Source organism: Heterodontus francisci, chromosome 2 (assembly GCF_036365525.1).
Source record: "Heterodontus francisci isolate sHetFra1 chromosome 2, sHetFra1.hap1, whole genome shotgun sequence".
Taxonomy (NCBI): domain Eukaryota; kingdom Metazoa; phylum Chordata; class Chondrichthyes; order Heterodontiformes; family Heterodontidae; genus Heterodontus; species Heterodontus francisci.
In genome coordinates, this window is record NC_090372.1 from 67,914,302 (window position 1) to 67,941,184 (window position 26,883).

General features: G+C 40.8%; 1 protein-coding gene across 6 annotated transcripts in view; it reads left to right on the forward strand.

The window, feature by feature from the left end:
- tent4a (terminal nucleotidyltransferase 4A) overlaps nucleotides 1-26,552 on the forward strand; it is a 125,929-nt gene extending 99,377 nt beyond the window's left edge. For 2 of the 6 annotated variants that reach the window (XM_068058764.1, XM_068058782.1), the window contains exons 10-13: nucleotides 13,246-13,424; nucleotides 13,675-13,833; nucleotides 20,503-20,670; nucleotides 22,984-26,552. In XM_068058764.1, the coding sequence (XP_067914865.1) occupies nucleotides 13,246-13,424; nucleotides 13,675-13,833; nucleotides 20,503-20,670; nucleotides 22,984-23,157 (680 nt within the window). In that variant the 3' untranslated portion in view covers nucleotides 23,158-26,552. The remainder of the gene's footprint in view (nucleotides 1-13,245; nucleotides 13,425-13,674; nucleotides 13,834-20,502; nucleotides 20,671-22,983) is intronic. The other 4 variants (XM_068058774.1, XM_068058792.1, XM_068058802.1 and 1 more) reach the window with 4 other exon arrangements.
- Nucleotides 26,553-26,883: the final 331 nt, after the last annotated feature.

The window sequence follows — 26,883 nt, forward strand, 5'->3', positions numbered from 1 at the left end:
TGGAAACTTGTTCCAGGAGGCAGTCACAGCCCTTAAGTTGAGTCAAACTTTAGAGTTGGTCAGTGGTCAGGGACAGGAGGGTGTATGGGAATCCAGGATGCAGTGATGGAGGAGCCTCAGCCCTTGGCTTTGACCAACAGTTGCACGGTACTTGTTTCGTGTGTGGATCAATACAAGGATTGCAGGATGAGTGGGCAAACTGGCCATATCACCATGGTGCAGGAGGCCATTCAAGTGAGGGAAGTAAAAAAAGAATGTGATCGTGATAGGGGATAATGTAGTCAGGGGAATAGATACTGTTCTCTGCAACCATATCCAGGAGTTCCAAAAGTTGTGTTGTCTGCCTGGTGCCAGGGTTAAAGAAATCTCGCCGATGGGGAAGAACTCGGAGGGGGAGGATCCTGTTGTCATGGTCCATGTAGGAACCAACGACATTGGTAAAGCTAGAAATGACACTGCTGAGATTTTGAGGAGTTAGGGTCCAAAATAAAACGTAGAGCCTCGAATACAATCTTTAGATTGTTACCTGAGCCACGCGCCATGTGGCGTAGGGAATAAAGATTAAATGTGTGGCTGAAGGAGTGGCGAAGGATGCAGGGGTTTTGCTTCATGGCCCACTGGCACCAGCACTGGAGAAAACAGAAGTTGGTTCCGTTGGGTTGGGCTCCACTTAAAATGCCTGGGACCAGTGTCCTGGTGAATCAAATAACAGGGCAGTAAACAGAGCTTTTAAATTAAGAAAGGTGAGGGAGGGGGGTGGGGGCGATGGTGTGAGGATTCAGGAAAGGGTAAATTCAAAAGCAACAAAGGAAATGTCAAGGCTGCAGAGCAGCATTTTGGGTAAAAATAAGCAGAGTGGATCAGGAAGGGACAGTGAGAGTAACAAAGGTGATGGGGCTTTAGTGACTAAGATGACGTTCGGAAAAATTAGAAAAATGTCAAACCCAAAGGCACTATATCTGTGTGAAGCATTCGCAGCAAATTAAATAATTTCTACCTGTGTTAGTAATTCAATAGGTTAGATCTAATAACCATTATAGAGACATGGTTACAAAATGGCCAAGTTTGGGAACTAAATATTTCAGGATGCTTAGCTCTTCGAAGAGATGGGGAAAAGGAGGAGCGATAGCCCAGATAATAAAGGATGGGATAAAGACAGTAGAGAGATCAGATCTTAGCTCAGAACATCAAGAAGTAGTATCAGGTTGGGTAGAGCTAAGAAACAGCAAGGGACAGAAAACATTGGTGGGAGTTGTTTATAGGCCCCCCAACAGTAGTTGTAATGTGGAGCAGAGTATAAATCAGGAAATTAGAGGCACATGTCATAAGGGTAATACGATAATCATGGGGGACTTTAATCCTCATAATATAGATCGGGGAAACCAAATTTGCAGTGATAGACGGGAGGGCGAGATCATGCAATGTATACAAGATAGTTTTCTATATCAGTATGTCGAGGAGCCATCTAGGGAACAGGCTAAATTTGATCTAGTACTGTGCAATGAGAACGAGGTAATTAATAACCTTGTAGTAAAGTCTCTAGGGAAGCGTGACCATAATATGATAAAATTTTATATTGAGTATGAAAGTAGTTAAGTCAGAACTAGGATCATAAAGCAAACTACGTAGGCTTGAGGGGCGAGTTAGCTGAGGTAGATTGGGAAACTGCATTAAAAGATATAATGGTAGACAAGCAATGGCTAACATCTAAAGAATTTATACACTTTTTTAAAAAATCATATGATTAAGCAGAGTCAATATGGATTTATGACGGGAAATCATATTTGACAAATCTGTTGAGAGTCTTTTGAGGATGTTAATAGTAGAATGGATAAGGGGCAACCAGTGGATTTAGTGTATTTGGATTTTCAAAAAACCTTCCATAAGAGGCCACACAAGAGATTATTAGAGTTGGACTCATGGGATTGGAAGGTAATATATTAGCATGGATTGAGAATTAGTTAATGGACAGAAAACAGAGGGTAGGAATAAATGGGACATTTTCAGGTGGGCAGGCTGTAACGACTACAAGGATCGGTACTTGGGCCTTGGTTCTAGGGCTGGAGGAGCTTACAGGCAGGGATAGGTAGGGCCATGGAGGAGGTTGCAGAGGAAGGGATGAGTGAGGCCAAGGAGGGATTTGTCGATGACTGAGAATTAGAAAATGGAGGCATTGATGAACTTGGAGTCAATGTTGATCAGTGAGCACAGGGCTGATGGATGAATAGGACCTGGTGCAGTTAGAATACAGGCAGCAGAATTTTGGGTGAGCTCAAGTTTTCAGAGGGTGCAAGGAGGGTGGCTAATCAGAAGAGCATTGGTATAGTTAAGTCTCGAGGTAACAAAGGCACAGATAAAGGTCTTTTCACCAGATGAGCTGATGCAGGGGCCGAGACATGTGATGTTACGGAAGTGGAAGTAGGCAGTCTTGGTGATGGAGTGGACATCGGAAACTCACTCGGTGAAGTAGCACTCCATGGTTGCATATGGTCTGGTTGAACCTTAGCCAGTGGCCAGGGAGAGGGATGGAGTCTCGAGCTAGGGACTGGACTTTGTAGCGGGGGGCTGAGAACAAAGGCTCAAATTTTCCCTATATTTAATTGGCAGAAATTTCTAGTCATCCATTATTGGATGCTGGTCAAGCAATATGACAAATCCGAGGCGGTGGTGAGGTAGAGCTGGATGTTGTCAGTGTGCATTTGGAACCTCGCATTGTGTTTTCAGATGAAGGCTGCAAGGGGCAGCGTGTAGATGAGAAATATGAGGGGGCCAAGGATAGGTTCTCGGGGAAGCTCAGCGGTAATGGAGCGGGAAGAGAAACTATTGCAGGTGACTCTCTGGCTACGACTGGATATATGGGAATTTCCATCAGCTTTAGTTCATGACTTTCGTATTACAGCTTTGTATTCTGAGCCAATTGAATTTTTGGTGGTAATATCGTCATGATGCAGAATTTTTAATTGGATTACCCTTAAACTTTTTCCCGCGACCAACAATTTAAATAATCCCCTGTAGCCTCCCGCCTTCACCTCAAGTAACAAAAAGGCAAATTATTGATCTGGTTAGGAAATTGGCTGAGCAAAGGGGGCAGAATAGGGAGAATGAGCAGACAATCTGATTGGCAGGATGTGACAATGGTGTACTACAGGATCTGTGTTGGGGCCCCAAATATTCATTGTATTTATTAACAACTTGGATGATAAAATAGAGAGCCATGTATCCAATTTTGTTGAGGACACAAAGATTATAAGCAGTGTCGATGAAAGTGCAAAATTACAGATATTGATTCAGTGAATGGACAAAACTGTGCTAAATGAATTTCAATATAGGCAAATGTGAGGTCATCCGCTTTGGGCCCGAAAAGGATAGACCAGAGTATTTTTTTTTTTTTAAAAAGGTAAAAACAGCAGAAGTCCAAAGAGGCTTTGGGGTCCATGTACACATCATTAAAATGTCATAAACAGGTACAGTAAATAATCGAAAAAGCTAATGATTGATGGTCTTTATTTCTAGAGGACGAGAATACAAGGGAGTGAAAGTTATGCCACAGATATATATAAAACCCAGGTTTGAACACACTAAGAGCAAATGAAAGGGAATAGAGTGGATTAACAGTCAGAAATTGTGCTTCTGGCACTACAAGTGCATGGAAAACTAAAAGATAGGAAGTAGCTCAACCAGGAGAGAAATGAGAAACATGAGCAAAACCTTGGAGCACAAGGACAAGTGAGGTGTTAGGCCCAAATAAGTGTTCTTTATACAAATGCATGAAGTATGAGGAACAAATGGAATGAATTGCAGGTGCAAATTGAACTTTGAGGGTATGACATGGTTGTTATTACTGAGCCATGTTTGCAGGACGGTCAGGACTGGGAACCTAATATACCAGCTTATAAGGTCTACAAGAAAGATGGGGAAAATGGTAGAGGGAAGGAGTAACCTTAGTGATTAAGGATGAAATCACTTCATTAATGAGAGCAGATATAATGAGCGGTAAGCAGGGAGGAAGTGGATAGAAATAGAAAAGGTTTAAGTTTGTAGTGGGAGTTTTGCATCGCCCCACTGGTAGCAGCAGCAAGATGGTTGATTGTCTAATTTCTGCTTTCTTTCTATAAAATCATGTAGCAAAGACAGTAGTTATAATAGGGAATTTTAACTTTCTTATAGATTGAGGTAAGCAAGTGACCATGCATCAGGAAGGTAAGTAAATTTCTTCAGTGTGTTCAGGACAGTTTTCTGCAACGATGTGTCCAAATTTAGTTCTGAGCCAGCTTTAGTTAACAGCCTGAGGGTGCGTGAACATTCATCTAATAGTGATCGTAATATGCTCAAATTTAACATGGTGCTTGAAAGGGAGAAACATGAAACAGCTACTAAGATTCTAGATTTTGGTAAGGCAGACTTTAATGTGATGACACAGTGGCGCAGTGGTTAGCACCGCAGCCTCACAGCTCCAGGGACTCTGGTTCGATTCCGGGTACTGCCTGTGTGGAGTTTGCAAGTTCTGCCTGTGTCTGCGTGGGTTTTCTCCGGGTGCTCCGGTTTCCTCCCACAAGCCAAAAGACTTGCAGGTTGATAGGTAAATTGGCCATTATAAATTGTCACTAGTATAGGTAGGTGGTAGGGAAATATAGGGACAGGTGGGGATGTTTGGTAGGAATATGGGATTAGTGTAGGATTAGAATAAATGGGTGGTTGATGTTCGGCACAGACTCGGTGGGCCGAAGGGCCTGTTTCAGTGCTGTATCTCTAATCTAATCTAATCTAAACTGTTGGCAGTAAAATGGGCAAATCTGTAAATGAATAAAAAGGCTAATCAGTGAGAGCCATGAACCACTAAAGAGGTAAGAGATAACATAAAACTAAAAGGCAAAAGCTTACAAAAAAAGCACAGATCCTGGCGAGTGGGAGAGATGCTACTTTATCTTTAATCACTAAGGCTACTCCTCCCCTGTATTGTTTTCCTTATCTTTTTCCTTTGGACCTTACAACCTAGTATATTTGGTTCCCAGTCCTGACTGTCTTGCAACCATGACTCTGTAATGGTTACCATGTCATACACTCCAGCAAGTCCAATTTGTGCCTGCAGTTCATTCAGTTTGCTCCTACTCCATGCAAAGAACTCTTATTTGGGTCACATGCCCTACATATTGCATTTGGTAATGAGCCAGATTTGGTTAGCAGTCTAAAGGTGCGTGAGCGTTTATCTAATAGAGATCATATGATTGAGTTGAATAATGTTTGAAAGGGAGAATGTCAAACAGCTAATAAGATTCTAGATTTAGGCAAGGCTTTTTCAATGCAATGCAACAGAAACTGTCCACAATAAATTGGAAAAATCTGTTAATGGGTAAAATGACAGAGCAGTGGGAGATGTTCAAAAAAGAATTTAACGCAATAACAGTACCAGTTTATACTTCTAAGGGACAAGATGTCCACTTGCCAAAGAAAACAGCCATGGACAACTGAAGAGATGAGAGACCTAATAAAACGAAAAGAAAAAGCACACAAAAATGCAAAAAAAAGTGCAGATCCTGGCAAATAGAGGCATAAACTTACACGGGAAATCAAAATCTTTTACAATTATATTAGGGAAAAGAAGGTGGTCAGGAGCAGTATGGGCGCCTTTGTAAACTGATAAAGGTGATGTTGTCAATGAAAATAAGGAAATGATGGATGTGTTGAATGATTACTTCGTGTCAGTATTTACAGTAGAGGAAGAGGTTAGCATGCCGTACATCCCAAGGAAACTAATATTGAATAAGGGACGTAGACTCACCAAATTAACTTCGGCAAAATAATAGTAATGAGAGGAAAATAGTGGAACTAAAGAATGACAGTTCCCCAGGATTAGATGGTTTTCAAGTAGGTAAGTAGAACATTGCCAATGTTCTAACTATAATCTTCTAAAGTTCTCTTGATTTGGGAACTATTCCTTTTAGATTGAAAAATTGCACATGTCACTCCATTAATTAAGAAAGGTAAGAGGGAAACCAGAGAATATGTTACTGGGAAATTACGAGAGTCTATAATTAAGAATAGAGTGACTGAACACCTTGATAATTTTCAGCTGATCAGACAGCGAGCATGGATTTGCAAAGGATGGGTCATGCCTCACGAACTTGATTGAATTTTTTGCAGAGGTGACTAAAGTAACGGACGGGAAATGTCTGTGGATGTTATTTATATGGACTTCCGGTAAACATTTGATTAAGTCCCTCGTAAGAGTCTAAAGTTGAGGCTCATGGAATTGAAGCCAAATTATTATATGATGTGGCTGAGTTACAGGCGATAGACAGTAGTGATAGTGGACTAGTTTTCTAGTTGGCAGGATGTGACTGGTGGTGTCCCGCAAGGATCTACGTTGGGCTCCAACTATTCACTGTATTTATTAACAACGTAGATGATGGGATAGAAAGACACATATCCAAGTTTGCTGATGACACAGATAAATGGCATTGTAAACAGTGGAGATGGAAGCATTAAATTGCAAAGAGATATTAATATTTTAAGTGAATAGGTAAAACTGTGGCAAATAGATTTCAGTGTAGGCAAACTTGAGGTCATCCACTTTGTAACTAAAAAGGATAGAACAGGGTATTTTTTCAATGGTGAAAATCTAGAAACAGTGGAAATCCAAAGAGACTTGGGGGTTCAGGTACATAAATCATTAAAATGTCATGAACAAAGAAAATAATCAGAAAGCTTCCTGGAATGCTGACCTTTTACCTAGACGACCAGAGTACAATGGCGTAGACGTTATGCTGCAGCTATATGACGTCCTGGTTAGAGTACACCTGGATAACTCTGAACAGTTCTGGGTACCACACCTTAAGAAGGCTATATAAAGGCCTTTGAAGGAGTGCGGCATAAATTTACCAGAATGATCCCTGGGGCTGCATTTTGAAAGCCCGCCACCTATTCTGGCGGCGGGCGAGAAAGATGGCGGCCCGCAGACATAGGGCGCACGTTATGCCACAAATTCAAACGCGGCGGCTGACTAGCATGGCGACGGCGTTCCACCCCCCCCCCCCCCCCCCCCCACCAGATGACGTGGAGGAGGCGGGCGAGCCGCCCCCAGCAATGGCGTCTAGCGCCCTGAATGACCATTTGAATTTTTAAAGGAAAGTTACATCTCGTTATTAAGTGAGTAAAAAATTTTTGCCATCCCCTCTCCCCCCAGTAGCCTCACATTAAATTCACTGTCTGCTCAACCCCCAAAATATTTACCTTGATGAAGTGACCTTCCATCCCCAAAGTTCAGAAATTTTAACTCTCGACCTCTTCCCATCACCCCCCGCCCACCCCTCCCCCCAAAACCAATCCGAGGAGCTTGACCCCGCTCCCCCCTCCCACACTGAGAAAAGTTCCTCCTCCTCCCCTACGGGAGTCGCACCTCGTTTCCCTGAACGGGGATTCGAAGGCATGATATTGCCAGCCGCCAGAATGAAGATCAGAATTTGCTCTCAGAATCGTTGTGGCTGGCATGTTAATGAAAGGTAAGTATCCATTTGCATATTTTAATGCAGGTCCTGTCGCTGGGGGGCACTGCCGTGAGGCCTCACCGCCAACGAGATCATTAAGGGCCCTGCCAGGGTTGTTGGCAGGGCCTCATCCGTTGCTATCTTCATTTCTACCCCCGCTCTCTTTCTCTCCACCCCCCCCCCCCCCCCGCCCGCCCGACCAGCCACCGTTCCTGGTGTCAGAGAGCCTTTAACATCCAGCCTCTGGACTTCAAGGTTGAATTACAAGGTGCAATTACACAAACCAGGGTTGTATTCCCTGGAATTTAGATGGTTAATGGGTGATTTGATCGTTTTTGATAGCTTAGGGGAAATGGATAGCATCAATAGAGAGAAATTATTTCCACTGGCTGGGGAGTCGAGGTTCAGAAGATACAAAACTAAAATACTGCAGATGGTGGAAATCTGAAATGAAAACTGAAAATGTTGGGATTACTCAGCAGGTCACGCAACATCTGTAGAGAGAGAAAGAGTTAACATTTCACGTCGATGACCTTTTGTTAGAACAGGAAAAAGTTAGTGATGTACCAGGTTTTTAGCAAGTACAAAGGCAGGGAAAGAGTGGGTGGATGGGTGAACAAAAGGGAAGGCTTGTAGGGTGGAAGGCAGGCGAGCTTAAATGACAGAAGAGGTGATTGTGCAAGGCAAAAGCAATAGATAAGAAAAGAAGAAAGCGATAGGTCTGTAGGAGGTGTAAATGAAAAAAGGATTCAATCATCACCAACAGCTATTATCTGAAAAAATGGGGGCAAGTGGTTATGATCTGAAATTGTTGAACTTGAGTCCGAAGGGTGTAAAGTGCCAAATCAAAAGATGAAGTGCTGTTCCTTGAGCTTACGTTGAGCTTCATTGGAACAATATAGGAGTCCCCGGACTGAAAGGGCAGAGAATTAAAATGACAGGAAACTAGGGATCACGCTTGGAGACTAAATGGAGCTGTTCCGCAGAGCGGCCACCCAATCTGCCTTTGGTCACTGCCCTTTGAAGCTCAATGTATGCTTGAGGAACAGCACCACATCTTTCGGTTAGGCACTTTACAATCTTCCAGGCTCAACATTGTGTTCAACAATTTCAGATTATAACCTGTGTCCCCATTTATCTGGATAGCAACATTGGTTCTGCTGTTCACATTTACACGATCTTAAGATCCATCTTTTGTTTCTTTACTTGTTCCGTTACCATCTCCCTTTGCCTTGCACCATCATACCTTTTGTCATTTCATCTCTCCCACCCTCCACTCTATCACAGACCTTCCCTTTTGTTCTTTTCCTCCCACCTTTCCGTACTCCTAGTTGCTTAAAACCTCTTTCTAGTCTTGATGAAAGGTCATCGACCTGAAATGTTAACTGTTTCTCTCTTCACAGGTGCTGCTTCACCTGCTAGGTCTAGGGGAACATTGGAGACAGACCTTTCAGGAGTGAAATTAGGAAACACTTCTACACACAAAGGGTGGTAGAAGTTTAGCATTGTTAATCTTAAATCTGAGATTCATAGATTTTTGTGAACCAAAGGTTTTAAGCGAGATGGGACAAAGGTTCCATATATGGAGTTAGAACACAGATCAGCCATGATCTGATTGAATGGCAGAATAGGCCTGAGGGGCTAAATGTCCACTCCTGTTCCTATAAAATGGAGGAGCTTTTAGATCTCTCTGTCAGTAATATTGAGACGGTCTATTCTGTTGCATGTCCCCTTTCTCTTGTGCACCAAGCCAGCCTGTCCCAAGGCTCCTTTCTACTTTAGCTCTGAACCCACATCTTTCTTCACTTTTTCTCTTTTCTTCCCTTGTGTCTCTTCCAAATTCATCTTGTCAGAGATCTACTGCCTGCTTTCTTGACCCCATTCCACTAAACTACTGACCGCCTGACTTCTCTTCCTGTCCCCCATGTTTGCTGACATTGCAAATTGGTTTCTTTCCTTGGATACTGTTCCCTATCATACAAAACTACCTTCATCATCACTTGTGCCTCAACAATCTATCCTTCAACCCTCTTTCCTTGCAAACTAGTACCCTATCTCCAATTTCTGTTCCTTTCAAGAGTTCTTGAATGTGCCTCCTCCCAAAGCAGTTCTTATCTTGCAAACTCCGTTTGAATCTTTCCAATCAGGTGCCTCCCTTCTACAGCACTGAAACGGCCCTAATCGAGGTACAAATTACATTCTCTAAGCTCATGATCATGGTGCATGACACCTTCTTGTCCTTCTAGGCCTCGCTGCAACCTTTGATGTGGTTGACTGCACCACCTCCTCCCAACTGCTGCCTTCTGTTGTCCAGCTCAAGGAGAGTTTTCTCGTTTGTTCCACTCTTACCTATCCAGCCATATCCAAAGTATCTGCAGCAATGGCTTATCGTCCTCTTCTAACACCATTGCCTCCAGAGTCCCCTAAGGATCTTCTCTTGGACACCTTCTATTCCTCATATGCTTGCTACCCCTTAGCAACATCATCCTGAAGCCATGCGGTAAATGTACCCTGACGATACCTCTCTTGACTCTTCACTGCCTCTGTGTTGTCAGACTGCTTGAGCAACATCCAGACTGGTGAGTCATAATTTTTCAAAATTAAAGATTGACAAGACCAAAAGCCATTGTCTTCTGCCACTGCCACTAACTCCATAAACACACCATCCATTCCATCTCCCTTCTTGTTCACTCATTGTTTGTACAGGACTGTTTGCAACCCAGTTGTCCTATTTGACACAGAACTGAACTTCCAACCACAAAAACCATCTACTGCCACCTCTGTAGCATCATTCCTCTCCACCTCTGTCTCAGTCTATCTTCTGCCAAAGCTCTCATCCGTGCCTTTGTCACTTACAGCCTTGAACATGCCAATGCTCTTGTAGCTGGGGTCTCATCCCTCCAGCCTCCATAAATTTGGTTTGTGTGTCTCTGGACAAGAGGTGGGGGTCGGGAAATCGAATTGGTGGTTCTTTAAACTTGCCATCTAGTAACACTGTCGAAAGTGGATGTTAAAATCACGCTTGATTCTGATTCTCTTTGCTTTTTCCTTGGCTCTTCTGTTCTTCACACTTGCTTGTTTTCTCACCCTTTTGCTTGCCCTTGCCTTGTCACACTATGTGCTGTGTGCACTCTCATCTTTGCTCTCCTTGCTCTCTTTGCTCGCTGTCTTGGTCATTCTTGTGCGCTCGATCTTTTGCTGTCACTCCTTTTCCCATATAATTTCTGTACTTGCTGTCTCTGTATCCTCACTCCTACTTCTCTTTCCCTCCCCTCTGCCACTTGGTGGAGGCAAGGAGAATGGATGCTTAGATGTGGTTAGAAGTTAGTGAAAGGTAGGTTATTGTAGACCTGTCTCGAGATGAAGTTGATTTACAAGTGTTACCAAGTGACACCTGAGTGTGTTTCCCTTCCCAGCACATTTGTACCACTGTATCAAAAGGACTGCTTCGGCCAAAACCAGCAGTAGAAGTTGTCAGTCAAAAACTTCACCTAGGTCTTCCAAAGTTCCTGTTATTTTATGCAAGAGAGGACTGCAAATGTCTGGGACCATATATGCCCTGTAACCAGCCAGGCATACAAGTTAAAAGGGGATAAGAGGCCTCTAGTTGTAGGTAAATGTATTGCATTGGTTGGCATGCAATGTACATAATCATCCTTATTTTTTTAAATTTCTGAGACAAGTCTTCCCTTTCATTCTTAAGACAGGCTTCATCATTCTGACACCACTCGTAAGAATAGTAGAATAACCCTTATTGATTTCAGTGCTACAGTTATCAATAGATGCTCAAGTGAATGACACTGCATTTTGCTCATTTCAAAAGATTATGTTCACTCCAGTGGGATTTTTAACTTCAAAAGCAGACTTATTTTATCTCGCTACCTATTTCTTTTTTCACAATGGAAAATATCCTCAAGTGAGGAAAGGGAATTATTTTTATGGCTGTCTCTATCGGGACCTAAAGAATTGTAAAACGGTGTATGAAAGTTTTGACATGGCTCTTCTGGGTGACGATGATGCTGCACCACTTACTGGTGGATTGCTAGTTTTAGCTCCCATTCTTTGAGCTTCCAGCTACCACTGTCGTGTGCAGAATATTGCTGTGCACTTTTACTTGAAGAAGGAATGGCAAAGTAATCCTTAGGTTACTGTCTTGGAGCAGCATTGATATTGACCTGGGAGATGATGTCCATCGACCTGATCTGTAGAGGATTATGACTTTGACAATAAAAAGGGGAAAGCAAGGCTGTGTGCTCATCATTGTCAGATTATTTATATGTCATACCAAATGTCTGTCAGTTGGTCACAGTTAGTGAGAGCATTCTTGGGAAGAAGCCAACAAAGCTGTCTGACCTATATCTCTGGTAAAAAGTCTTTCCAGACCATCCAGTTATGGCACAGGAATCGCTACTCTGCAGCTGGCTGAGCTACGTATTGGCACTGGGTGCCTGAAGTGGATAAATGTTTCTTACCTTGGTGCAAGTTCTTAAAAAAAAAACTAAAACAATTAAAAACATAATAGGTGGTAAAGGGGAGAATTTTCTGTGGACAGTCTTTGCTTTTAAACATTCTGCCAGAAACTTCCTACTCTTCACAGTAGAGCTAAATTAACAAAGAAATTCAACCTCAGAGCTTTGTGTTTTCCCTTCTTCCTCCCAGTAGCTTTAACTGAGATTTGCTCTTAGACAATGGAAGGATCAAAGCTGTTACCATTTTGAAGTACTGCAGTTGGCTGCTAACTTTCTTTGGTGTGAAACCATTATTGTAAGGCATTATTATGCAATGTACATAGTTTTGAGGGCTATCAAGTTGGTATCGGGGTGACAATCTCTTTGACATACTGGGACGGATTTTGCTGCTGAGGGGGAGGGATGTGGGGGGTTGACGACGAACTGTCAGCATTCGCTGTCATTACCTCTCTGAACCTGGCCTCAAATTCAGGATGTCGGGCATGCGCAGATTAGCACGGAAATCCTGAAGTTGTGGTCTGTAACTCAGTGTTCCAAAACGGGCTCTGCTATGCTCCTCCCAGAGCTGGCAATCAGTGAGAATTTCAACCTTCCTGCCCCCGCATTGCTGTTTGAAGCCCCTTAAAAAGTTGCAGCTTGTTCAGTCAGATATAACTGAGATTTTAATGGCTCTGTGATTCATAAAATTTGATGCACAACAGAGTTGGCCCTGAAATTTTTAGTTATGGAGTTCTGTTAAATAATTAGTTAGATGTTTTAAGCTTATTTTTAAAAAATTGATTTTTTTCTAACTTCTATCTTCACCATGTGTATGCCCCAATCTTTAATTTACTCTATGTAAAAAAAAAAAATTGTGATTTTTCTATTTGTGCTTTTAGTTTCCTATTTGTGTGTCTGTGAAAATCTTTTAATGTGGTTGTCTGCTTGGTCAGCCTGTTTGACCATCATTACTGCTCCATGTTGTGAACGCCCAGTCAGGAACACTGCCAATCAGTTGCAGTACCACTGCACAGCAACAGAGCTGAAATTCTCATCAGAGCGATCACTAGAACTCTCAGCAAGATTTCCTTAAACAAAAACAAGAAATGCTGGAATCACTCAGCAGGTCTGGCAGCATCTGTGGAAAGAGAAGCAGAGTTAACGTTTCGGGTCAGTGACCCTTCTAGTTTGGAGTGATTGCCCATCTTTGAAGAAAAACCTGATTCAAACAAAAGCACCTACTGTGGACATTTTTATAGTTATTCCTGGTCTAATATGTTTCTACATGGTCAACTTTTTTCCCCTCAAATCAGATAATGGTGTTAAGATTGAACCAGTGGATAAGACTACTGTTAACATTAACAGCGAACAGCAGCAAAGCAGAGATTCGGAATCTCCTTCCAGTCAATCATTGCCTATGTCTCTGTCCAGCCCACAGCAACTCTACTCTGCCTCCTCTTCATCAGCTTCATCACTGTCTGGAAGTGATATAGTAAGTACAGTCTTCCAACTAAACTATGTTTGAGGGTTTATGATGAATATTGTACTCAAAATTGCTACTAAAATACAGTTTAGTCTTCGCAATGTATGAATTGTTTAAAATAATGGGTCTTTAATGTTCATCTGTTGATTCATGATTTAAATCTGATCTTGTTGGAACAAATTTGTATTAAAATACTAATATGTTGAAATAATTGGTTACAATAGCACTGTGAAAGTGTTTTTAATGGTGCTTTTGACAGGATTCTGATTCTACACCATGCACAACTTCAAACCTTCACCACTTTGGCATCCCAGCATTAGCTCCTTTGATGGCAACTTTAGCACCTACATTACCCATCCCAAGTGGGAAACCACAGCCAAACATAACCAGTGCATTGATAGTGACTTCAAATACTCAGGTGAGAAAGCTGTTGTCCTTTCAAAATAAGCAGCTCTTGCTTCAAATTTGCAGCCATTTAACCAGGGGTGGCCAATTTTTCAGAGCACGGGCTAGCAAAATGAAACACAAGTTTTCAGGCTCTTATACATTTTAGTTTGGGTTCTGGGAGAGTGATACTTAAGAGAATATCCACTGCCATCAGCTCTGTAGGCTCCATCAACATTTAAAGCAGTTGTATGCCACATCTTATGCAACTTCAGTTTCTTGTCGTCATTCCACTTTCCTCTATTCCAAGGAGGATTATTCTGATGGTCATACTTTGTATTCATACTGAATTTTGTTAAATATTTATTCTACAGAAGGTCTCACTTTTTTGTATTATTCAACAAAGCAGAACAATTAGCATCTCGAAGATTCTGCGCTGTATAGTGTCATTCGATAGTGTCCCTTCATTTGCATGACTAAGTCATGAATTAATGTTCTGAGCTTGAAATCTCCTGCCATCCATTGTGAACTTGCAAAACATTCTAAATAATATAGAAACGATTCTGTAAGAAATATCCATTCTTTACTTATAAATATACTCAAAGCCTAAAATCATTTTGACATTTTCATATCCATAGCATTAAAGTAACTGTTTGACTTAGTCTTCACTTAATGTGCTTCTCGGCAATTTCCCAGACTTCTGATTGGTTCACCGAAGTCCCATTTCTCACTTCTTGTTGAACACTACTCTCAACACAGTGAGCTTAAGTGCTGAGGCTACTTAATAGGCAAGCAACAGGTTATGACAGAGCTGGTTCACCCAATAGCAGAGAGATAAAATAGTTGTGCTACAGCCAATTGAAAGGAAGAGAACAGAAATCAATCACACCAAAATTGAAAGGGAAAATAATAGCAGTACTTTAACAGAAGCTGCATGTTACTCATAATATGCTCATTGGTCACCCCTGTATAAACTTTGTAATGTTGGGTGTTATAAAGTGCAGCGTGTAAAAGCACAGGGCATTCCTGACTTGCAGAGTTCAGTAATACAGAGGCTCATCTGCTGGAATTTGTTTTAATTTTAGACCTTTTTAAGTCTATATCAAACCAAGTATTGATCTAAGGAATTTTAATCATGAATTAAAAATAAGCTAAAGAATCTCTGGTCTAAGTTTAAAATGTTTAGTTTAAAATTGTTTATAAATAAATTTCATAAGGTGGCAGCTATCCAGTTTGCTTTCATGCTATGTCTTAGCTGGGGATTGCAGATAAACTTTATTCCAACTTGTAAAACCTTGAAACTAACTTTTCATTTCAGTATCTGCTAATTGAAGCACTTATGGTACAGCAATTTTAAAAAGTTGTTCTTGGAACGTGGGTAAAACTGGAAAGGCAACATTAAGAGCCAACCACATAGTGTAGGACTAGAATCACATGCAGGTTAGATTGAGTAGGGGTGGCAAGCTGTCTTCCCTAAAGGACTTAAGTAAACACATTGATGACAATCTGAAACATGAACGCAGGTTCCTTCCAAAGCCCAAGACTGCTGAGGCCAATTATAGCACTTTCAAGATGATTCTGCATGAGAACAGTAAATTCAGCATAATACAGGGATTGAACCAGACATGCCTGGTTTATGTGGTTCTGCACTACACCAGACAAGGCATTTATTCACTGACCCATCAGGGGAGCTAAGTGGAGCTATTAAGTCTCTAAAGCATGGGATGGAACAGACCATTTGACTCATCAAGCCCACTTCTTTCACAATTTCTTTGAACAGTCACAATTATTTCATCATCAAGACCTCATTCCACTAAGTTGTAGAAAAATGTAGTCCAAAGTGTGTGTCTATTAATTGTGTAATTCCATACTTTAAAATGTATTCAACAAAAACTTCTTCACAGAATTGCTGCAGTGCAGAAGGAGGCCATTCGGCCCATCGTGTCCACACAGCTCTCTGAAAGAGCCTCCCCGTAACCCTGCACGTTCTTCCTTTTCATAATACAGTCTAATTCCCTTTTGAATGCTTCAGTTGAACGTGCCTCCACCACACTCTCAGGCAATGCATTCCAGACCTTAACTGCTTGCTGCGTGAAAAGATTTTTCCTTATGTCACCATTTCTTCTCTTACCAAATACTTTAAATCTGTCCCCTCTCGTTCTCTATCCTTTCACAAGTGGGAACAGTTTCTCTCTCTCTACTCTGTTCAGACTGCTCATGATTTTGAATACCTCTATCAAATCACCTCTCAGCCTTATCTTCTCCAAGGAAAACAGTCCTAACTTCTGCAATCTATCTTCAGAACAAATTCCTCATCCCTGGAACCATTCTCGTGAATCTTTTCTGTACTCTCTTCAGTGCCCTCACGTCTTTCCTAAATGTGGCGCCCAGAACTGGACGTAATCCTTCAGCTGAGGCCGAACTAGTGTCTTATACAAGATCAACATAACCTCCTTTCTCTTGTATTCTATGCCCCTATTAATAAAGCCCAGCATCCTGTATGATTTATCAACCGCGCTCTCAACATGTCCTGCCGCCTTCAATGACTTAATGCACATATACACCCAAGTCCCTCTGCTCCCATATCCCTTTTAGAATTATACCTTTTATTGTATATTGTTCTTCCTACCAAAATGAATCACTTCACATAACTCTGCATTGAACTTCATCTGTCACCCATCTGCCCATTCCACCAACTTGTCTCTGTCCTTTCGGAGCTCTCCACTATCCCCCACTATCATCTGTAGACTTTGAAACTGTGCCCTGTACACCAAGGTCTAGGTCATTAATATATATCAGGGAAACCAAGGGTCCCAACACTGACCCCTAGGGAACTCCACTACAAACCTTACTCCAGCTTGAAAAATATCCATTAACCACTACTCTGTTTCCTGTTACTCAACTAATTTCGTATCCGTGTTGCTCCCGTCCCTTTTATTCCATGAGCTATAACCTTGCTCACAAGTCTGTTGTGTGGCACAAGATGCCTTTTGAAGGTCCATGTACACCACGTCAAATGCATTGCCCTCATCAGCCCTCTGTTACCTCTTCAAAAAAAAAACTCCAAGTTAGTTAAACATGATTTTCCCTGAAGAAATCTATGCTGGTGTTCCTTAATTAACCCACATTTGTCCATGTGACTATTAATTTTGTCCCGAGTTGTTTTTTTTTCAGAAGTTTTCCCACCAGCGAAGTTAAACTGACTGGGCTTATCTTTACACCCTTTTTTGAACAAGGGTGTAACGTTTGCAATTATCCAATCTCTGGCACCACCCCCGAGTCTAAGGAAGACTGAAAATTATGGCCAGTACCTCCACGATTTCCACCTTCACTTCCTTCAGTATCCTTGTATGCATCTTATCCAGTCCTGGTGCTTTATCCACTTTAAGTAGAGACAGACTATCTAATACTTCCTCTCTATCAGTTTTAAACTCTTCTAGTATCTGAATTACCTCCTCTTTCACTATTGCCTGGAATGCATCTTCTTCCTTGGTAAAGACAGATGCAAAGTATTCATTTAATACCTCAGCTATGCCATCTACCTCCATGTGTAAACCCCTTTTAGGGTCTCTAATTGGCACTACTCCTCCTTTTACCACCCTTTTACTATTTATATGCCTACAGAAAACTTTGGGATTCCCTTTACTGTTAGCTGCCAATCTCTGTTCATGCTCTCTCTTTGCTTCTCTTATTTGCTTTTTCACTTCCCCTCTGGACTTTCTATATTCAGCCTGGTTCTCAATAGTATTTTCTACCTGGCATCTGTCATAAGCACACTTTTTCTTCTTTATCTTAATCTCTACCTCTTTTGTCATCCAGGGAGCTCTGGATTTGTTTTCCCTACCTTTCCCCTTTTGAGGGAACATACCTTGACTGTGCCCAAACCATCTCCTCTTTTGAAGGTAGCCCATTGTTCAGCTACTGTTTTTCCTACCAACCTTTGACTCCAATTTATTCACCCCAGCTCCATTCTTACCCCATTGAAGTCATCTTTCCCTCAGTTAATTATTATTCTTCTGGATTGTTCTTCGTCCTTTTCCATAGTCAGCCTAAACCTTATGATACAATGATCACTGTTCACTAAATGCTCTCCTACTGATAATTGATCCACTTGGCCCACCTCATTCCAAGAACCAGGTCGGGCAGTGCCTCCTTTCTTGTTGGACTAGCAACATACTGGTGTAGAAAATTTTCCTGAACACACTCTTGGAACTCTTGCCCCTCACTGTCCTTTTCATACTACTATCCCAGTCTATGTTTGGATAATTAAAGTCTCCCATTATAACGACCCTATAATTTTTGCACCTCTCTGTAATTTCCTTGCAAATTTGTTCCTCCATGTCCTTCCCACTAGCTGGTAGCCTATAGACAACACCAAGCAATGTAACCGCACCTTTTTCATTCCTTAGCTCTAGCCATATTGATGCTGTCTCGACCCCTCTGGGACATCCCTTTTCTCCAGCACTGCAATGTTCTCCTTAATCAATGCTGTCACCCCTCCCCCTTTCCTGTCTTTCCTGATCACCTTGTATCCAGGAATATTTAACACCCAGTCCTGCCCTTCTTTGAGCCAGGTCTTTGTTACAGCCGCATCATATTTCCACATGGCAATCTGTGCCTGTACCTCACCAATCTTATTAACCAAACTCTGCATTCACATACATGCACATTAACCCTGATTTAGACTTCATTACTTTCTCCCTTACTCTGACCCACCTAATAACTTACTATTCCCTATTCTAGTGTTATCTATCTCCCCCAGTATTCTGTGCACCTTGGTATTCTTTTCTGATATTTGCTCCTGGTTCCCACATCCCTGACAAGTTACCAGTTTTGCTTCCCTCCAATCTGAGCTCCCTCTCCGGTTCCCAACCCCTGCCAATCCAGTTTAAACCCTTTCCAACAGCACTAACAAATCTCACTGCGAGGATATTCGTCCCAGTCCTGCTAAGATGCAATCCGTCCATCTTGTACAGTTCCCACCTGCCCCAGAACCAGTCCCAATGCCTCAAAAATCTGATGCTCTCTCTCCTACACCAGTTCTCCAGCTATGTGTTCAATCACTCAATTTTCCTATTCCTATGCTCACTTGCACATGGGACTGGGAGTAATCCTGAGATTATTGCGTTTGAGGTCCTGTTTTTTAATCTCCTTCCTCGCTCCCTAAAATCTGCTTTCAAGCCCGCATCCCCTTGCTTACGTATGTCGCTATGTCGTTGGTGCAACATGGACCACTACCTCTGGCTGTTCACCCTTCCCCAGAAGAATGTCCTGAAGCCACTCAGTGACATTCTTGACCCTGGCACCAGGAGGGCAACACACCATCCTGCAGTCACGTCTACGGCCGCAGAAACACCTGTCTGTTCCTCTAACTAATGAATCCGCTGTCACTACTGCTCTTCCACTCTTCTTCCTCACCTCCTGTGTAGCTGAGCCACCAGTGGTGCCACAAACTTGGCTCTGACTGCACTGCTCTGAGGAACCAATGCTCTCACCAGTATCCAAAATGGAAAACTGAGTAGCGAGCGAGATCGTCTCGGGACCCCTGCACTACCTGTCTGGTTCACTTTGACTGCCTGGCGGTCACCCAATCCCCATCAGCCTGCATGCTCCTAAACTGCAGTGTGACCACGTCCCTAAACATGCTATCCACGTAGTTCTCTGCGTCGCGGATGCATCTGTGATTCCAGCTGCCGTTGAAGTTCCGAAACCCAGAGCTCAAGCTTATGCAGCCGGTGACAACTCCTGCAGATGTGTTTGTCTAGGACACGTGGTGCGTCCATGACCTCCCACATGCCACAGGCTGTACATTCCACTTGGCCGAGCTGCCCTGCCATACCTTAACATTACAGACAATTTATTATAAGTAGAATAGCTTACCAGTTATTCACCAACCAGCTCTTTCCACTGCACCGAAGTAAGAACCAAATACTGGAGGGTGAAAAAGAAACACCTCCCCCCCCCCCCCCCACCCCACTTCACTGAACTCCCCTCTCCAAACTTTAATCTCCACACTCTGCTTGCAATCTGCACTCGCTGCCTCTTAACTTACTAATTTTAGTTAATTGCTAAATTTAAGCAAAAACTTGACTCGAGGGATTGACTTTTAAAATCCCATCACTTACCAAACTCCCTTCACACTGGGCAGCCCAGATCTTCTTACCACCTTTAAAAACAAATTTTATTTTGAGCTTGGCTGCTGTGAGTTTAAAGAATTAGCTTGCCCATTCCCCTTCCATCCCACCACTGTATGTTTTGCAATATCCTGCTACTGTTATTGATCAAAGTCTTTACATGGATAGTAACTTCTGATCTGTACTTTCCTGCTGCAGGCTTTGCTTACTTGTATACAGCTACTTACATGTACTGATGCATATGTTTACCTTGAGATTAGTGTAACCTATTCTGTTCCCATGTGTGATTTTTGAGTGCTTGGAGAATTTAAGTACTTTTCTATTCCATATCCTGTGATGCTGGTGAAGAGCAGTTAATTTTTAGGATGCGTCATTTTAGTATTTAATTTTTAGCTCCCTTCACTTTAAAAACTAAGGCTTTTGTAAGACTGTAAAGTAGGATGAGAAATGCTAGTATACACTTTGCAATTAAAGCTTCTCTAGTTTTAACTTGTATAAAATTATTCTTTAAAAAGCTAGTTATTGTTAGAGTATGTTAATTTTGTCTATTTTGCTACCTCCTAATACAGGCTAGGATTGGTGTCTCACCAGCCAGTATTGGTGTTTCCACACACCCTGCACTTCCTTCCAGGCAGGTTTGTATTGAAGGAGCACCACTGAATCCTGTCACTGCTGTATACCCTATTCCCCCTACTGCATCCCCTAGCCTTCTGCCAAGTCTATATATACATAACAAGGTAGGAACTAGTGAAGTCAAAATAAAAATTGAGCTTTGGAGTACGAGTGCTGAGCTGAGCTTCATACCTTTTAGAATGCATGATTTCAAATATTCTAAATCTAAATTGTGACACTCATAGAATTATTTCACAAAGGATGCTAATAGTTTTGCAGCATAATTAGGAAATATTTTTCTTTCTAACTAAAAAGAAAGGTGGCTTGCACTGAGCCATAGAGCATTTGGCAATCGTTTGTATCTGTATTTTAAACAAAATAAGTTTCCAGTCTGCTAATATATATGAGAATAGAGGCCAGGTGCTTTCTCCACAGCGAGTAAATGTTAGTTTCTTATCTTGGCCTCTCCATACAAAAACCCTGGATATTAATGTATATCAAGATTAGACCTCCTTTCCTGTGCAGCTGGAGAATGATGTCTGATGCAGGGAAACCTATAAAGAGGAAATATAACTAGTACACTTTGTTTTGCCGAAAACAGGAAAGTCCAAGTTTGTTAACTTTGTGGGCCACCATACTTTTGTGTTTGGATTTAGAATTTGTCCGCAAATGAGACAATAGCTAACAGTCTTTTTCATGGAAAATGGCCCACAAAATCTGAACTGGACAAATCAAATAAGGAACAGGAACAAACCACTTGGACCTCATAGGCTGGAGTACCAAAGCTTGGGGTGAAATTCCACCCTGGCAACAATTTGCAAACCCCTGGCCTGCAAATATTAAAATACTATAGAACTATTTTGATGGAATAGCTATTTTCTTTCAGAATGCTTTGAAAGATGACTTACAAGAGCTTCACACTGCTTAATTGGTTAAAAGCACCATTTCCCTAAAATTAAGCAATCAAATATTAGTTAGAAATTCTCAATGTACTTGTCTGAAATTCTCCCCTTTGTTATTCATGTCTTTTATAAAATAGCAAAGAGGAATTTCAGATGTATGTCCTAAATACTTGTGCACTGCTATCCTGCCGTGTAATTTTGAGACCAGTTTAACTAAACCATACAGATAACAAAGTCTCAGATTTGATTTCTAGTCTGCATTATGTAATCTTGGATGGCATGACAGTGCATCATTGTATTTGGGTACAGTGCCCTTATGCAAAGGAGAGGAAAATAACTTCCAGGGTTCCTATTCCTGATTGCGAGACTGCTTCTAGAAATCAAGTGAGGACAGAATCCTGACTCGAATATTTCCAAGGGTTAAATTGCCTGTCATGGTCACTATATAATTTCATGTTCACTATGGACATTTGGATAAGGTACTGGAAGATGATCAAAATATACCATAGCAAGTTTGTTAAATACAGCAGTACGTTTTTGTGATTAAAATTTTATTTCTGGTAAGTGAGTTACATTTCAGTTAATGATGGAAACAATATTAGTAACATTTTAACTGTTATTTGAAAGCTTTTCCCTTTTAAATAAATAATTCAAATCTTTAGTGAGGATGATCATTCCTTTTCCCTTTTCAACTCTTGTATGTAACAACACATCCTGAAGCAGCCATTAATTTTATTTTTTTTTGTCAGTCAGTAGATTACTCTATTATCTCTTGCACCTGAGAGAAATTTAGTTACATTTTATTGGTTTCCAGTTGCTGTATAATAATATTAAGTCCTAACATCTGGCTCTGGGATATTAGAGGGGATGTTTCAAAGTTTTTGAATATTACCTGAGTTTTGGTTGTTTCCACAGATCAGCATCTATACCAGATTCCTGATATCCAAAGTCATTATGTTTCATTGACCCCCTCAAGGATACTAATATTTCTTTGATTAGTTGGTCATAGCAGCACTGACTGGATCTGACCAGTGCCTTGTGCAGCCACAATACAACCTAATTTGATTTATACTCTATCCTTCTACTAATGCAGCTCATTCTGGGTACACAGGTGACGATCCTTCAGTCTCAATCTTTTGGTCATACTCATTCATGAGCCTAGACAGTTAATGCTAGCTAGTTATTTGACAGTTGCAACGCCACAGCTCAGAGATACTGTGCTTCGTATCACCCTCACTTTCTAGCAGGAGTCACAAGATGGTAATGAGTGAGAACCATGGTTAATTTTCTCTCTCTCTCTCCCACCACACACAAACTTTCTGCTGCCAAGGCCATAGCATCCTTGCCACGGTACAGACTGACAATCAAACCTGGGGAATGTTTTTGCAATTCTTACTATTTAATTTGTGAAATGAGTGCTATTATTTAATTTGGGTTTTGTTTTCTTGAGATTTTAAATAAGATTTTAAGTAGTCTCTTGGACAAAGGATTCTTCTTTCCTGATTTTTGTTTTGTCTTTTACAATTGTTTTAACAGCAGCACAGTGGCCCAAAATATTCGTTGAAGGGACTCCATAACCAAGGCTCCAGTCACAATTCAATGGGTGGCATGAAGCAGCCAGTCATTCACAGAGGGCATAACCAATATAACCGCAACACAAAAAGGAGAAAACAGACACGGGACCCCATAACTGTTAGTTTAAGTCGATAAGGGGTGTGAAACCATTAGATATCATCCGAGTCTTCACATTAAAATGGAATGATCTTGACATTAGACTGGAAATAAAGACCAGCATTTAACTGCAGTTAATGGGTATTGTTTAATATCTGCAGCTGTCTGTTTGCATGTGTCCGATACGATGGTTGGACTCCATCTTACAGAACATATCATCTTGTGCTAAGTATTTGTGAAGCCTTATTGGATTTGGAGGTTTTGCTTCCCATAGTTCTCAAGTCACTGCTGGAACGGCTCTGGTGATAGACCTGCAAGAGCTTGAAGCTTTCACCACAACACTCTGCAGATGATGGGCACTTTCTGCAATTCTTCACGAGCAGAGGCAAATTTAGGAATACTTAAATCCAATGGTCATTCTTGTGGCTGACCTAGATGAACATTTTCATGGCAATTATTTTTGCCGCTTCTTAGTCATCGTTTCATATATCAGAACTTTTTACTCTGTACATATTGTATCATTTGTGCAATAACTGTTTTCAAAAGTTTTTATTTAATTTTCATATGATGTTATTATCACATGTTTAAGTTATATTTAAGTGGAGGAGGGAAACATTTTGAAGTTTACAAATCCTTTCCCAGGTTGCATTATCTAAGTTTATAGAGGATTCTTAGTTTGGCAGGTTTGATATTTAAGCTGAGTGTGCTAACACCATAAGAGATTTTGTTGAGTAGCTCTGGCTCCTTGATTCACTGTATAATACTCAGTACTAACCAGAAGTTTTAAGAGAATTTAGCGCAACTGGAACCATCTTTTCTTCTGCTTTGATCACTAATTGTGTTTTGGGCTGCGTTTTCTCAGGGTCTGCTTATAGTCACCTTGAATCTGTAACTTCTGATTTGAATAAGAGCCAGAAACGCAAGCCTTACAATACTGAAGAGGCATACTCAAACAAAACAAATTTTGTGTGAACTAGGAGAACTTTGTTCAGTGTTTAAGTTCATGCTAGTCATAAAAATGTAACCTGTTAATGTTGAGGTCCAGATGGCATTTATGAATGATGTTCCCAGCTAACGGAATGTGGTGGAAGGAATTATGTTGATTCTATTAAGGAATCTGTACCAGTATGCGTATGTTCTATTAAGAGCAAAAAAGAAAAAAAGTACTTCATCTGCCGTATGCATTTGTAGGAAGTGTTTTGATGCAGTTTTGCAATGGACAGCAAAGATTTTAACTCTTCTATGTTGCTGGCACTTAATGGAAATTACTGATGCATACAGTTAGACTATGCAAGATTTTTTCATGACAACCACTGTTTTGTTACCTTTTTGGAAGAGAGAAAAATTACAGCCTGCCTAGCCCTATGTTTTAACGAATGTACCACAGTTGTCCTAGGGGATTTGTCATGCCTTCTGTATTGCCTGAATTAGGTTGAAATTTCAACGTGACAATGTCTCATGAAGGGGTGCTGACCCAACTAAACACTAAAGTGGATGAAGTCGACTTGAGGTGGTTTTGTTTTGAGATAATGTTGCCATGACATTCAAGAATTTGTAGGAAAACACTTGGAAAATTTTCAAGTTAAGACTTTTTTCAGCAACAGTATACAAGGATATTTCATCTGTAAAATGTTACTACTTATCAACATGTATCAACATTAAGAGCTCACTGCTATGATTTTCTGTTGCATGCTATTGACCTGTTTAGCTAGTGTGCTTTATATTCTAGAGCATTCCAGTAAAGTCCACACTTTGTCTTTGTACATACTGTAATTTCATGAAAATAATGGGGACCTGTAAAATGTATTTCGCATGAGGGTCAAATTTGTAGGGACTTTGTAGATGTAACAATTAAATTAGCAAAATTTCCCCATTGAAAACGGACATTATTATACAGTGGAACTTCATAACGTTCTCATGTAGGTTTTCAACTCTCCAGTGTAACTAGCACAATAACGAACCCGAGGAGTTATGAATTCAGTGCTTATATGTATATGCTTGCATTATAAACCTAGAGCAGCACCAGGGAATATCTTTTTTTTGTTTAATCATTAAATGCTATGAACAAATAATTTCTGTTCATTCTAGTCATCTAGAATGATTGCTGTAATGTAAAGCTGCAGCAGATGTTGCATGGCTTAACGTTCCAGCCTACAAACAGGAATTTTGGGCCAATGTTTTGTGTATTATGTTCTCTGCTTTAGATATAGCATATCATTCCAAACATTGACAAACCAGCTTCCCCAAGGAACACACCTACAATCTGTAACCCATTTAGCCCTGCTGCTGCTTTGAAACCATGTATTTTATTGAAGCAGGTCATTCAGATATCAGCATTTGGGCTTCACTGTACCTGTGTGTAGCTTGGGTTCTCATTTAGGTGAATGGATCTGTACAAAAGTTTCTACTCTAAAAGTAGCCATATAATCAGGGTGATGCATCTTGCACAAAAACATAACATTGCATTGTTCTAATTGGAGCATCTTAGGCACTGCTTTTCCACAAAATGCCCACAAAAATTTTGATGTAATTCAAATGTTGATATTCTTTTGAACTTTCATTTCATGGAAGCGTGTGATGCAGTCTTTGGTTTTACAGCATTCATCTGTGGAGAGTACATTCACTAAGCTACTGCAATAGTGGTTGGTGACATTTTGTTTAAAAATCCATATAAAACTGACCAGTTGCAATTCTAATATGTTAAAGAAACCCTTAAATATTACTGAATTTGTGCTGTCTGTTGGCAGGGATGCTACTTTTGCTGAGTTCACAACATCATCTGATACTATTTCAAAGAACCATTTTACAAGTTGTGATTTTATTTTTGGATTTTTTTTATTTTAAGAAGTTTTTCTAATGGTTTTTCATTATCATAAAATCTAAGGCTTTTTTTCTACAGTGGCTATGCAGTTCCATTTGATGACCTAAGCAGTGAGGGCTAAATTTATGTTGGAAATATGCTTTTGTAATGATTAAAATCTACCGATGACAAGCGAGGTGGGGAAGAATTATTTTTATGAAATTACTGTACAAGGTAACAGTTAAGTCATACTGGCAATCCCAGCAAACACTACAGCTCAAACCAAAGCTTAAATGATGAAGGTGAATTTGTGTTGAAATGGTTTTCTATTGATGCATAACATCTAGCTATATAAGCTTCAGCAAAGGCAGAAACACATTACTTTGTAGAGATTTGGTTTATGCAATTAATATCTGAAAGTGCTGTGTATTTTGTGGTGCTGGATAACCATCTGTATCATGTTCAAGTTCTGTCATGGTGAACAATGAATTGGCCTGACCACCACTGTGGGGTTGTACGTTCATACGTACAAAACGAATCGTGTTTAGGACTCTACTGGGGCAAGTAAAAATTCGACATTTTTTATGTATAGTTTTCTATTCTTTGATTATTTTTAATAAACTTACTGAAACAATTGTATTTGATTATATATAAATGTATTTTGTACAGCAGGTGTGAGCTGAGCCACAAGTTTATGGTGTTCAGTTTTTTCCTTTTCTTGAACCAATTTGAATTCCTCATTTAGAATTTATTCTAAGTGGTTCTTAATAGGAAGTACTACTAAACTGAAACTACCCACAAAAAAAATTATAATTTTTTTTATCATTCCTTCACCGCTGCTCCCATGCTTTCTTGTCCCGTTCCTGAGCTTCATATTGCCCAAAACTTTACTGACTACATCCTATTCCATGCAAAGTACCAGTCACTTACTGCCCTAATCTCCTTTCACACTCTGCCGCCAACAT